Source organism: Prionailurus bengalensis, chromosome B4, assembly GCF_016509475.1.
Source record: "Prionailurus bengalensis isolate Pbe53 chromosome B4, Fcat_Pben_1.1_paternal_pri, whole genome shotgun sequence".
In the NCBI taxonomy this organism is placed as follows: domain Eukaryota; kingdom Metazoa; phylum Chordata; class Mammalia; order Carnivora; family Felidae; genus Prionailurus; species Prionailurus bengalensis.
The window spans coordinates 129,617,783-129,632,469 of NC_057358.1; the positions used below are offsets into that span (position 1 = coordinate 129,617,783).

The 14,687-nt window shown below is 48.5% G+C and overlaps 1 protein-coding gene across 4 annotated transcripts in view; it reads left to right on the top strand.

Moving 5' to 3' along the window:
- The first annotated feature begins 4,676 nt into the window (after positions 1–4,676).
- Positions 4,677–14,687, top strand: part of HMGXB4 (HMG-box containing 4) — a 31,686-nt gene continuing 21,675 nt past the window's right edge. The window contains exons 1-5 of one of the 4 annotated variants that reach the window (XM_043563609.1): positions 5,940–6,049; positions 10,529–10,627; positions 11,276–11,424; positions 11,639–11,717; positions 12,486–13,441. In XM_043563609.1, coding sequence (XP_043419544.1) covers positions 10,597–10,627; positions 11,276–11,424; positions 11,639–11,717; positions 12,486–13,441 — 1,215 coding nt within the window. In that variant the 5' untranslated portion in view covers positions 5,940–6,049; positions 10,529–10,596. Of the gene's footprint in view, positions 6,050–10,528; positions 10,628–11,275; positions 11,425–11,638; positions 11,718–11,823; positions 11,939–12,485; positions 13,442–14,687 lie in introns of those variants that run through there. The other 3 variants (XM_043563607.1, XM_043563608.1, XM_043563610.1) reach the window with 3 other exon arrangements.

A 14,687-nucleotide genomic window follows, 5' to 3' on the forward strand; every position in this document is an offset into this window, starting at 1 on the left:
AATGGGTGATGGGCATTGAGGAGGGCACTTGTTAGGGATGAGCACTGGGTGTTGTATGTAAGCAATGAATCATGGAAATCTACCCCTAAAACCAAGAGCACGCTGTATACACTGCATGTTAGCTAACTTGACAATAATTTATATTAAAAATAAAAACAAAAAACAAAAAGAAAAACACAAATTGCTACCAAATGGTCCTATACCACTTACATAGATTTGCAAAACAGTGCTGGTATGGTGCAACACAACACAACACCATATATTATTCCTGCGTAATGGTAATGAACACATACAGTACCTGCCAGGTATCAGACACTGCTGTGTAAGAGCTTTGCTTTCCTTCTATCCATTTTGAGAAGAGAAACATTGGGACCCTGAGATGTCTGGAATTTGCTCAAGGTTACACAGCAAAAAGTAATAGAGTTGATCTCCAACTCAGTTGGGCATCCAACTCTTGACTTCAGCTCAGGTCATAATCTCAGTTTGTGGGTTCGAGCCCCACACCGTGCTCTGTGCTGACAATGCAGAGACTGCTTGGGATTCTCTCTTTCTCTCTCTCTGCCCCTCCCCCACTTATGTGTGTGCACTCTCTCTCTCGAAAGAAAGAAAGAAAGAAAGAAAGAAAGAAAGAGTTAGACTTTCACCCAGTAAGTCTGGCTCCTGAGTTAATACTCTTAATCATTAATTAGGCTACTCTGCCTCTTGTGCCTATATGTGATCAAAACATGGACAGGAAGGACACACACCAATTTCAATTCCTCTGAGAAAAGACAAGGCAATGAGCTATTATTGATGCTGGGGATAGAGATGGGGCTCATTCATGCTTTCTTTCCTAAAAAAGATTTTTTTTTAATTAAATAAAATTTTAAAACAAGCCAATATAAGGAGACTAATGTTAACATTTGTTTAATCTGAGAGGTGGGTACATGAATATTTGTACTTTGAACTTCTAAGTTTAAAATATTTTCCTGTAAGGCTGGGGGAGAAGGAAAGAAGAAATTGAGGGTCACCCCCATCAGCTAGAAATGCACAGTGGAGGACAGAGACAGCCAGGTTGGGAGGAGAGGGCAGGTGCTGGCCCAGCCCTTCCAGACTGAGTACATAACTCTCCACGTGGCCCAGACTTCCCCCAGCACTAACACACCTGACCCCACTGCTTGTCATTCTGAGCATGTGGTGCAGCCCTGAGCCTCCCTGCCTCCCTTTACCCAATCTCTTCCACCAGGAATGCCCTCCCACCCTATTCTACAGGCAAGGACCTTGCCCTACAGGCAAGGACCAGCTAGAGGACTTCCTCTTTTTTGAAGCCTAGGGACTCGAGAGCTCCTCTGGGCTCCAAAGGACAGAGGAGCCCCCAGCCAGTTTATACCAACAGGTAGGGGAGATCCCTGACTCACGCAGTAAGGCATGGAAGGGGCAGAGGACAGCTTGATCCGGGCACCGAGCATCTTCAAGCTCTTTCGGTGTCTTCTCGCTTTCTCAGACAGGCTCCTGCCTTTGAAGTTTTGACCCAGCCCCAGGGAAGCTCAAGCTGGGTATTACGATCACCAGGCTGGCATTCCACGGCCACCCCTGAAGTCTGAGCTGTGACGTCTGCGGCAGACGAGCGGTGAAGCAGGTAAACCCAGGGCCGCCACACCATCTATGTAACTTTCCCAAGAAGCTTGCACCCCTGTCACCTTGAGTCCCCAGAAAAAATGGTCTGTCCTACTATTCATTCAACAACATCCAATCAAAAGGATTTGCTGAATACCCGCCATGTGGCTGGAGGGACAAAGATGACTTAGATCCTGCCCTTGAGGAGTAGGGAGAGGAGGGATGTCAGGGGATTGCTGACATCCATGCGGGAAGCGCAGTGGTAGAGACACGAAATCGAGCGTGTGGGAACACGGAGCATGATTCGGACAGGCGGCATTCAAGCTACATCTTGTAGAACAAATAGTTTTCTGGGTACGGAGCCGGCAAAAGTGGTCGAGCGGTGGTGGCACCGAGGGAGCACACCGCAGACAAGGAAATGTGTGCACAATAGCGCGGATGCATGGTGGGGCACTCCGCGCTTAGGGAACCGGAAGTCTAGGGAACCGGAAGTCTAGGGAACCGGAAGTCGGCCGGTGTGGCTGGGGCAGGGTCAAGGGATGTGAAGAATCAACACTGCACACGAGGCAGTAGCCCCTCAAAAGCAAGGACAGGGCATCACAGCCTCATTACAGAGGATTTACTATTTGTCATCCCAGAATAGATTCCCCTGTTCTTTTGGGAAATGACTCCAACTTCATGGTTCTGCCAGAAATGATCCATCACGGCACGGAACGACCACCTGACCCCAAGCCAACCAATCATTCTTGCCTGGGATTCCTTCCCATGGAGCTGGCGTGGGGAAGCTCTCTTCCCTCACGACCGTAAGCCTAGAAGCCTGGGCTACATGTGGCCATGACTCCAGGCCCGCGAGGACGGCCCACCTGAGTGAACAGAGGTAAGAGGGAGGGATCTGAATCCCTGGACCCGGAGGCCTAGACGGTAGCTTTTCTCTGGCTCCTAGCATTTCTTCACCTCGAGCCATAAACTTCTTCTTGCCACTTACGGTAGTTTTAATTAGGTCTGTGCACTCCCAGCCCAAAGGGCCCTGTCCTCAGCATATCCATCCGGACTGATGCAACAAAGCTGCTCACAACACAGCTGATGAGGCCAAAGCACGGAAAAACAGTGCAGGGAAGAACACATCCAAATCAAGTAGGACTTGATGGGCCACCTGCTACTACCATGCACGGGGCAGTTTCCTCGGGTCACGTGAGCCAGAGACCAGCCCCAGGCCCAGAGAGCACCCACCCTTCACACATCCCAGATGCCATCCTCCTGTTTTCACAGGACGACGTTCTCACTCACAAAGTCTGTGTGACCAGGCCCTTCTCCACTTCGGGCTACCAAGTGGTCCACCTTTCTCTCCTTCCAAGTTGCAAAAAACAAAAGAACCATGGCAGGGTATTAGGTGGAGAATATTTTTCCATCGAGGCTCAGAGGAAGGCCTAGCATCCACTCCCGGAGCTATGTATGGCCTCTGAGCCTCCGCCACCAGCCCACTTCTGGCTGGGCCGGCCTCTGCTCCCGCCTCCAGTGCACATGTCAGTCAGAGGAGCCTCTCTGATCCCTACTTTTTTTTTTTTTTTTTAATTTTTTTAACGTTTATTTATATTTGAGACAGAGACAGAGCATGAACGGGGGAGGATCAGAGAGAGAGGGAGACACAGAATCTGAAGCAGGCTCCAGGCTCTGAGCGGTCAGCACAGAGCCCGACGCGGGGCTCGAACTCACGGACCGTGAGATCATGACCTGAGCCTAAGTCGGCCGCTTAACCAACTGAGCCACCCAGGCGCCCCTCTGATCGCTACTTTAAATAACAATCCCTACTTCCACTCCCTCCTGGTATCTTACCCTACTGGGCATTTTTTTCTCTACCTTTGATCACCACCTAACACGGTATCTATTTTCTGTTCCCAATCCAATTAGAACGTAAACTCCGGGGGGGGGGGGGGGGAGGGGGGTCCAGACACTCCCAGTTTTGTTCATTGTTCTATTCTGAACACCCAGGACAGTGCCTCACACCGGCCGTGTTTCCAATAAATATCTGTTAAATGAATGAATGAATGAATGAATGAATGGACAGGCAGTGATACCAGACTGGGATCAGGGAACAGAGAGGGCAGACCGAGGGGTGATAGACTTCTGGTCTGCAGAAGGTTAACAGGGGCAATTATTTGATACCCCCAATCTCATGAGGGATGAAAGAAGACACAGGACAAACGGGACCCATGAAGCAGGCAGGTCCAAGCGAGTGGTACAGCTGGGTGGACAGCTATCGGCTTTGCCTAGCGCTCCTTTACCCTTCTGACAAGAATCCCTGATTCTCAGGGGCGCCTGGGTGGCTCAGTCGGTTAAGCGGCCGACTTTGGCTCAGGTCATGATCTTGAGGTCCGTGAGTTCGAGCCCCGCGTTGGGCTCTGTGCTGATGGCTCGGAGCCTGTTTCAGATTCTGTGTCTCCCTCTCTCTGACCCTCCCCCGTTCATGCTCTGTCTCTGTCTCAAAAATAAACGTAAAAAAAATTAAAAAAAAAAAAAAAAGAATCCCTGATTCTCCTCGAGTTTATGCTGCTTTAAAGCGAGAGCATGTGACCTGATTTAGCCAATCAGCATACCCCACACCTTTGCCCACAGTGATTGCTTTCTGTTTTGGATACATGATCTAATTCAGGCAATGAGAGTTTCCCAAAACAAACGGGTAAAAGAAAGTCCCCACCCAGGGACACTGCCCGTAGCAAGGATGATACAGCCTGGAGGTGGACTCATCACCTGCAGCCTGAGAATAAAGCCAACCCAGAGGAAAGAACCTCTCTCCAGAAACTTGAGTTCCTCCCTGGATCCAGCCATGCCCAAAGGTACCAGACCTTTCAGTGCTGTCAGCCAATAAAGTCTCCTTTTCTGGTGAACTGTTTTGAATTGGGATTACGTCCCTTCCAGCCGAAAACATCCTGAGCAACCCTGAAGAACAGGAGTGACAGTACATTCTCATGGCGCTTAAATACCTCACAGGGAGGCCTAATGTCAGGCCAGATGTCCCAGAAGAGCCATCCCATAACTCTTGGTGAAACTCACTGACTATCTTTTTGACGGGCAGGATGGGGCCATGATGGCAGTTTTATTAACTATTCGCAGTTACGTTTGGGGAATAAATTCAACCGCTTGGTCTCAGGTGTTTGAACATCTCGCATCTCACGACTGTGAAGGGCCACGATTAAACGGAATCCGACATTCAACTCAGTGCAGAGGGAGAGAGAGCATCATACGGTGAAAAGAGCACCGAACCAAGAGCCGAATCATCTGGCTTCTCATCCTTCTCTGACCACTCACTGGCGGTGCGTTGTGAGCCGACTCATCTGCTTCTCTTCATCTCAACGTCTAAGTCCGCAAAGCGAGCAGCATGATTAAAACCCCTGCGAGCAGCCCTTCTAATTCTGGACTCAAAAGCCCAGGAAGACGAGGGTTCCTAATCTTTGATAGGACCTAAACCCAGAAAAACACGCATGTGCACAGACACGTAATTCTGCAGAGTGCCATGGGGTTCACGACTCTACGACCCAACCTAGATCGCTAACCTTTCTCCATTCTACAATAACTAGGACACTAGCTCTTCTTGCATTCCTCTGGTAATGGGGAACTCACTATCTGACGAGGTAGCCAAACACGACTGAACTGCTCTAGAAACATTAGTTTGTCTTCATATTGAACCAAGATCTTCACACAGCAGTCTCTACCTATTGGTCCAAATTCTCCAGAGCAAATCAGAAAAACCCTCTCTCCCTCTCTGTCTCTCTCCTGCGTGCGGCATCTCTTCATTTGTTGGAAGACTGTTTCCAACTTTTAAATGCAAATAATATGTGAGAAGAAATGCAGATGACGGCTCACCGTGTAAATTATTTTACAGTTCGTTGTTAGAAAAATACATTCTTCCGAAATATGCCAAGCACCCAAACGTAAGTGCCAAATTCCCAATAAGCACTATTAATCTGCACGGTCAAGGGTTTGCAGAGACAGCACTGATGCACAAAAATATCTCGAAGGAAATGGCATAGTCTTGCAGAAAGTTCACCTCATTCCGATTCACAAGAGTTGCAGTAGTACCTGCCTCCTCCCCCAACTACCTGTGCACGGTTGGGCAAGCCACTTAACCTCTCTGAGCCTGCTTCTCATCCGCAAAATGTGACCAAACCTACCTCACAGGGATGCAGCGAGGGTTAAGTGACATAACGTTCGTAAAGCTCCGAGCCCACGCCGGGCTCGCGGCAACTTCTCAATCAATCCCAGCTCCCGGGCTCAGCCAGCAGCGCGTTTCTTTCGATGCGCTCGGCGCTCCGTCAGGAGCGTGAGTCCCCTTCCCGAGCCGGAGCCTGCGCTCTGGGCTCGACTGAGGCTCCCTGGCCGCTCGCGCTTTTCTCTCCTTCTCCAAGATGGCGGCGGTCGGCGGCGCTGAGGCGGGATCCGGGCGAGCCGAGTGAAGGTAGCGGCGAGCGGAGCCCCCACGAGGCCGGGCTGGGCCCCCTCCCCGAGGCGGCAGCGGCCCCGCCCCGCCGCCACCCGCCGCTTGGGCCCGCGACACCGCCGCGGGGGCGCCTCAGGCCCGGCGCGGCCTAGCCCAGGGGCCGAGCCGGGGACTGGAGTAGCGGCCGCAGTCCGCCCCCGGGAAGGGGCTGGAGCGGGCCGCGGAAGGAAGGCGGGCGGGAGCTGTTCAAATGGGGAAGGCGGGAAAGCTGCGGGGCCGGGAGGGGGCGTGCGGCCGCCCCAGGGGCCTGCGGGCCGGGGCCGCCCCTCCCCCTGCCCGGGCCGTCTCCGCCCTCGGGGGCGCCCGGAGGCCGCCGGGACCGCGGGGAGCGGGTCGGGGCCGCGGCGCGGCTCGGGACCCGGGGTGCAGGGGCCCCGGGCTGTCAAGGCGAGAGAGCCCCGGGGCCGGGGCGGCGGGAGGGCTGGGCCCTAAGCCGGCGGAGAGGATGCGAGGAGCTTTCTTCTTTTCCTCTTCACAGAGCTTTGTTGAACTAGCTGTTGCTGCAAAACTGCCGGGAGGATCCCATTGGTTTGCGTGGGGACCGCAAAAAGGGTGGTCCTGGGGGCTCTCTGTATAAAAAACCCGGTGTTGTGGGTCCTCTTTGCGGGCGACCCAGTTGGAACGTGCCTTCGGGGTGCGATCTTCCCCGTACAAGGCCCGTGTCCCCCCGCAGCTGTTACTTGTATATGTTCACTTTGTATCATGCATTGGAGGAGCGACCTCTCCCCCCTCCCTCTGCCGGTTAAGCTGGTGGCCGGTTATGACCCCTTATAGCAGAACCAAAAAAAAAAAAAAAAAAAAAACCCTCAGTCAAAGGAAAGCCTGTTGATTGGACAAAGCTTGTCAAAATTCGTCCCGGTGGTTTTTTGGAAATGTGTGTTGTCAGCCGATCTGTGCGGTGGTCGTGGTTCCGCTCAGCTCCCTTGCAATGAGAGGATTCAATCCCCATCCCAGGCTGTCGGGATCTCTGCAGTTTCCAGAGCTGGCAGGGGCTGTGAGTGCTGCATAGGTAGGTTCCTGGAGAAGGGAGTGGCAGGAATTCGGAGTCTCTGCGTTCCGAGTTTGGAGGCGATCTCCACAAAAATGACAAGACAGCACCTGCTCTATCCTAGAAGTAAACAACTGTAGCAATTCAGCAACTGGCAACAGCTGGCAAAGCACCTTCCTTTTCCTGCACTGACCAGCCACTTGGGTTCCTGGAGGAAGGCTGGAAGAAAACAGGGACCCTTGAACATGGCTGTCGTCGCGGACTAGACCCGGATTTCAGCGTTTCGCTCACTGCTCGGATCGAGGGCCTTACTCTGTTCCCTCTTTTCCAGTACTCACGTTCTGGGATGAAGAAATTCGTTCACAACGATCGCTGGGGCTCAGATTACCGCAAAAAAAAAAAAAAAAAAAAAAAAAAAAATCACCTTCTGAAACTTTTTGTTTCAATACTTCTCATTTCATTTGGACCTGCAAAATAAGCATAAGCAACATTAAGTAACGAACTTTCACTTACGGTATCATTTCTTAGCACACTGAGAAGAACATAATTATAAAACTACCCCTGCCTCTTGAAGTGGACAACACTGAATTCCGTAAACTCCAAAATGATGGGATTCAGGAGAATGTGTTTTAACACCTGTTTTCGTTGTGCCAACATTTCATGTTAATTATGGCCTCTGTCTTCTAACGTGGAAATCAAGGCTAATAATATTTTTCACTTCCGTTAGTCCCACAATCTGCTGCCTAACCCTGAACTCTGAATTTATCGTGGATAATGATTACCTGGAAGGAATATCGAGGGGTCATCTGATCCTATATAAATGTTGTCCTAACTCTGCCTTTCTTCCACACTATTGCCTGAGACTTCTTTATCTGGTTTCATCTTTCCTTTGTGAGTCAGCAACCCAAACTAACCCCTGAGCTGCAATAATACCTTGATTTTAAAGAATCTCGAAACGCAAGGTCCATCAATCTGCCCAAGCTGTGAGCAACAGAGTTCACTGTGTTTTAAGTTTTTTAAGCTCTTGGCTATTCCAGTTCTTTAGTGTATCAGCCTTGCCTTCAGGTCCCATTCATTTTTTTTTTCTCTCTCTCTATGGGTTATTTAATTCTGTAATGTATAAAATGCTCTTCAGCGTTTCTCTGAAAGTTTAAACAGGAGCAGGCCTAATTGCAATACGTCATGCCAATACCAGCATGTGTTTTCTGTATTTGCCCGTGCCTCTGAGGATCAGCTCCTAATTTTCTGTTCCCTTTCACAACTTTTTAAATCCACTGGTTGTTTTCCAAAGCAGTCAGTTAAGAGACCACGAACATTTTTTTCACAGCTCTGAAGTCACATCGTGGTGTTCTCTCTCATACTGTCTTCAGAGGTACTTACTCCCATTTTGACTGTTAGACCGTTCCACTCTGGCTTATGTTAGTTTTGATGTTACTAAAAAGAAGGCCTGCCCGTACGTCTCAGGGCCTGCAGAAGTGCCTGTTCTTGGAGTTGACAACAAATTGATGGCCATATTTATGATCCCGAATGTTTAAGATTTTTTTCCTTATTATTTCTCAAACGTTCTTAGCCAGAATTCATTTGGCATGAAAAACATTTAAAACTCCAGGTCTCAAGTTGCTGTATTTCTTGGCATTACCAGCCTGTGAAAACTAACGGGACCTTTATCTTTTTTTCTGATAAATTCAGTATATTTTAGTGCCAGTGAGAGGGTATACTGTTTTCAAATGAACAGACGTAATTCCCTCGGACGTTCCCCCTTGCCTTACCGCTTGCAGTCTGCACCACTTGTGTGGAGAGGGGAGGGCAGTAATTTCTTTTTTCTTTTTTTCTTTTTTTCTTTTTTTTTTTAATGAAATCTATTGTCAAATTGGTTTCCGTACAACACCCAGTGCTCATCCCAACAGGTGGGAGGGCAGTAATTTCTACCTGAGAAAGTTGAATACTGGAACATGGAAATCTAGCTACAGTGGTGCAAGTTGCCTCATATTTCTACATGAGATCTGACCTTATAGCCCCTTCATTTCCTATGACAAGCCCTCAGAGCAAGCAGTTCTCCAGTTTATCACTCAAATAATCCAGCTGATTTGGTTTCTTTACTTCACTCTAGATTCTCTTGACCTTGACCAACTCCATTCTTCATTCTCCTCAGGGAAGTGGAGAAGTACTTTCTTGTGTTACTTTTCTGAATGTTCCTTGTAAATCATTCTTGGTAATGCTTTTTCTCTTTGTACGCTCAACTTAGGCTTGTCTACGCACTGTATTTTATCTGACTCGTGCAATTAAGTCTTCTCGTTTATCTTCGATGTAACTTAGGAAAGTTCCCCTTGTTAATCAGATTCTCTGTCACGAAAGTTACACACTTCAGCATTGCCCATGCCCGCCTAAGGGATTGGCAGTGTCTCACCAGAGAGCCCGTCAGCATTTCTCAATCCCCTTATAGTAATGAAAATAAAATGAAATTTAAGTAAATAGCCAATCCAGTCACCTTGTAAGCATTTCACTAACCGGATGAGAACACTTTTTGATGTACTTAGTCTGTCATTTTTAAGTTTCCTGCAAAGACTTCCTGCAGGACTTGCGACATTACCTGTCCTTAAAGTATTTGAAGAACTTTATCCTAGAGTGCAGTCTACAGCTTGTCATTGTCAGAGTCATGGTAGACGTATAAACGTGAATGCCAGAAAAAGTTTAACGTCTTCAGAATAATACTTAGAACATTTACATTACGGTAACTCTTCAAATCAGTAAAAATCTTAATCACAAAAACTTCACCGCCAGTGGACAAATGAATTCTTCCTTATTTCCACCTAGCCTTTTAACAGAGGCTTGATAGCCTTGAAAGCTGTCATGTGGCCAACCAATATAAGAAGTATACTTATTTTTATACCTCTGCAGCTTTGAGCAAATTCATATAACTCAACAAAATGCAGACCAAAAAATTACACTGTAAAGTTATCCTTTCTGTTTAAACTGCAACACGATAGATTTTAGCCTGTTGCCAATCCGCATGGTAGGACTTTATGGTCTGGAATGTTTGCTGTAATCTGTCTTCCTCTGCATCCTGCTTTATCTGTGCATTTCATGACTGTGACTGAACCTATCCCTCTGACTTAATGTCAGTATTTACCATCTCGGTGTTGTCAGTCCTGTTGGCATTTCAGAAATTCTCATTAATTTTGAGGTATTTTTTTATTCTGTGGGAGGTATTTTATATACTTCACCAAACCACAACTCTACCTCATAAGTCAAATCAAATTAAGCCCAGTACACTTCCTGCAGTCTCAACCCCGATACATTTACAAGCAGAATGAGGAGGTGACGAGACACTCCTTTATTTCTTGCTGCCCTTCCAGTCTGCCCTTGGATCACTACGCATTTCCATCTGGAAGGTTGCTTCTCCACAGTGATTTCGCATTACAGGAGGGTTTTCCTTCTTTGTTTCTCAGACCTGGTCCTGTAGACGGGAAGGAGCCTGGACACAGTGACACATTCACAAAGGCCCTGCAGGACCACCATGGCTTATGATGACTCCGTGAAGAAAGAAGGTATGACCCCTTAATCTGAGAAGCATTCCAAAGGGGGTTTCCTCTTCAATCCTTGCAGCCTGTGGACATAGAGACCAGGACTGGCCATCACAGCCTGGACTCCCAAGTGCTGGCCCAGAGCAGTATTAATGACACTCAGCCTCCACAACATCCCCCAACTGGGCCCATGGATGCGAAAACCAGGACAGGGTTCCAACACGAGAGTCTGAAATATAAGTCTCTAGTCTATTGGGGTGATCCCCTGCAGCACTCGTGGTCCTTGCCAGCTCCATGTGCAGGAGTCTGGGGATAAGAGTCACGTTTTGGACTCCCACAGAGCAGCACAGCGCATGAATCCTTATTCTTTTCAGCCTTACCTCTGCAAGTCTGTGTCCACCTGCCACATCACAACTAAGAAACCATGTCTGAGGATGCACATTGGGCTTTGCATAGCGTGGAAGCATTGTTTCTTCAGGTTTGGTTCTTGTATTTGCAGCCAGGTCATCAAGAAATACACTTGTCCCCTTGGATCCTAGCCCCGTATGCCAGTGGGCTTCTTGAAACATTTTAACTTGGAAATGGAGGGCCTGTTGCCTTACGTATGTGGTGACTTGGTTGCCACTTACTTAATCTTTCTCATTTCCTTTCCCAAATGAACCCGGCTTTTAGATTGCTTTGATGGTGATCACAGCTCTGAGGACACAGGACTAGCTGCTGGCCGAAGCCAACGAGAAAAGAAACGTTCTTACAAAGACTTTTTAAGGGAAGAGGAAGAAATCGCTGCTCAGGTCAGAAATTCTTCCAAGAAGAAGTTAAAGGTAAATTCTACACATTTGAATTAGGAAAGCTTTTAACTGTCTCACATCCTATTTCCTCATACTTGAAGAAAGAAGTTTATCTTAAAATAAACATTGTTGGCACCCGTTTGTAGTACTTCCCGTATTTTACTTTGTTCTCCAAAGTCAGAAATCAAAGAACAAAATCGGGCCCCGTCTTATTCGTTGGTCAATTCTTCTTCCTCTTCAATTCCAGGATAGCGAACTTTATTTCTTGGGGACGGACACGCACAAGAAGAAGAGGAAGCACTCCTCCGATGATTACTACCATGGAGGTGAGGAGGGAAGGGGCAGCAGGTGGGATGAACACATCACTGGTTCTTGGAGTCGGGGTAGGGGAAAGGGATCCAGATGTTGCTGACTCAGTGGCCTATTTAACAGGACAGTGGTTCTTGTTCTGAGTGCCGATAAACCAGTGTGAAGGAGGAGAGAGGTGGAGGGCTGGTATTTTGGAGGATTCAGCATAGAAGAACAGTCTTCATTTGTGATACACCAGGTACCAGGTTCCTTCTCCCCCCAATCATCCACTTCTCTTCTGCCCATTGTTACCTAGCATCCCTTTTGCCGTATGTAGTCCCGGGCCCTCGGGCCTGCACCTGTGGGTTACTTCTCAGTGCAGTGCATATCCACTCACAAGACCAGCCTCTCTTAGCTCTCTTACGCGCATAGCTGATGAGACTAACCCTTTACTAGAACGGGCTTGTCCTGAACACAGAAACAGATGACACTCTGTCTGCAGTGCAACCCAAATTGTGACTACTCATAATCCCACAGCTTAGTCCATTCTTCTGGGTCCGCTCTCTGGTTGCTCGTGAAGTCTCAGTGAAGAGAAACGACTTTAGTGGCGAGAACTGTGTCCGGGGTCAGGCAGAATCTACCAAGCCAAGAAGCACACGGGCGTCATCAGGAATCAGTTGAAGGGTCCCCCCTCAAATCATTTCTCTTAGCCTCTTGCTCGTGTTAGTTGAGTGTTTTGGGTGAGAGAGGAAACTTGTTGGAAGTTGGTTTGTCGTGTGGACATGACTTCTCTTGATTATTTCTAGATATTTCGTCTTTGGAATCGTCACAGAAGAAAAAGAAGAAGTCCAGCCCGCAGTCTGCCGATACAGCCATGGATCTGTTGAAAGCCATCACTTCCCCGCTGGCAACAGGCTCCAAGCCCTCCAAAAAGACAGGGGAGAAATCCTCCAGTTCTTCAAGTCATTCAGAGAGTAAAAAGGAACACCACAGGAAGAAAGTAAGTGGAAGCGGTGGGGAGCTGTCCCTGGAGGATGGCGGTTCCCACAAATCAAAAAAAATGAAACCGCTCTATGTGAACACAGAGACACTGACCCTTCGGGAGCCCGACGGCTTAAAGATGAAGCTCATTCTCTCGCCAAAGGAGAAGGGAAGCAGCTCGGTTGATGAGGAGTCTTTTCAGTACCCCTCTCAACAAGCGACGGTGAAAAAATCCTCTAAGAAATCAGCTCGGGATGAGCAAGGTGCTTTACTCCTAGGACACGAGTTACAGAGCTTTCTGAGAACAGCCCGGAAGAAGCACAAGTCCGCCTCGGACCCACATTCCTCTCCTGGCCCCGAAGGCGGTGGGGCGGATGCCTCCCAATTCCCAGACTCCCACAGCGCTAACCTTGATCTTTCAGGACTTGAACCTATTCTGGTAGAATCAGACTCGTCCTCTGGTGGGGAGCTAGAGGCTGGGGAGCTAGTGATAGATGATTCCTACCGGGAAGTCAAGAAGAAGAAGAAGTCAAAGAAGAGCAAAAAGAAGAAGGACAAGGAGAAGCATAAAGAGAAGCGACACTCCAAGTCCAAGAGAAGTTCAGGACTTTCGGCCGCAGCAGCGGGAGAGGCCCCAGTGGCTCCCGGCCCTCCTCCCAGCGCCCCGCACGCTGGGGCGGCTGCCCCTCCCCCCCCACTGCCCAGCCTCCACACAGATGGGCATGGTGAGAAAAAGAAGAAAAAAGAGGAGAAAGACAGAGAGAGAGAGAGAGGAGAAAAGGTAAACCATTCTTTAAAGTGCGGTGGGTAAGTGACGATGGTAGTAAGCGGACTTGGAATTCGTCGGCAGCTGAGGTGAGCCGTGGGGAGTGTGGCCCCGTCCGGTGGGGTGGCGTGAAATGTAAAATATTACCAGTGGCCAAGTGTGGCTGATGCGAAAATAAGAGCAGTCTTGATTATTCATGGGTTTTGTTTCTTTAATTTTTTTTAATGTTCATTTATTTTTGAGAGACAGACACAGAGCACTAGTTGGGGAGGGGCAGAGAGAGAGAGAGGGATGCACAGAATCTGAAGCAGGCTTCAGGCTCTGAGCTGTCATCACAGAGCTTGATGTGGGGCTTGAACTCCCAAACGGTGAGATCATGACCTGAGCGGAAGTCAGATGCTTAACCAACTGAGCCATCCAGGTGCCCCAGATTCATGGGTTTTCTTAACGGAGCTGTTCTCCCATTGTGCCAGGCATAGGGTTAGGGACACCCTTGAAATTGGAATTCACGGAAGGAGCCAAACCCACTTTCTTTCACTCAGCAGCACTGGCTGCCTGGGGCAGTTGAGAGAGACTCAAGGTACCAGAGGTATTCTGTGAGCTTACTTTGAGAAACAGATTTTCAAAATGAGAAGAATAATGACCAGGTTAACAGAATAAGGGAGTGGCTTTCCACTAACTGTGCTTTCCACTTTCTGGTGTCAAATGTGTGTTCTTTCACCATGTGAGCGCCTGCTGTCTACCAGGCCCAGTGCTGTGGTTCATGTTAAGAGGAGCAGAGCTGAGCGGGACCTAGCTTCCGACCTCAGGGAGCCCACAGATTGCTGAGGAGACAGGAATGAGAAATCAGCCAGCTTGGTTTAACTTCTTTCCCGCAACTTGAAAAACTTTCTAGCAGTTGTACAGTAGGGGCTGGTGACTATGTCATTACAGGTTTTCTTTGAAAAATAAACCTTTCCCCCCTGTTATCAAAGTAATTGCTATTGCAGAAATTTAGAAATCGAGAATCGTAGAAAGAAGAAGCTCAGAAAGGTTAGTTTCGCCACCCGAGGACAACCATTGGCTTCCTTTGTTTAGAGTTCTGCAAGATGAAATGTCAGATAAAGTCTGAAAGAGAAGCTGCTAAGAAGGAGAAAGTCAAGTATTTAAGAATTTGGAAATGGGAGCTTTGGTTCAGCCTGTGACGGGTACGGGTCATGTTTCCCACTGCAAAGAGTGGCTTTGAAGTGTGTATATCTCAAGAAATGAAAAACAAAAGTGT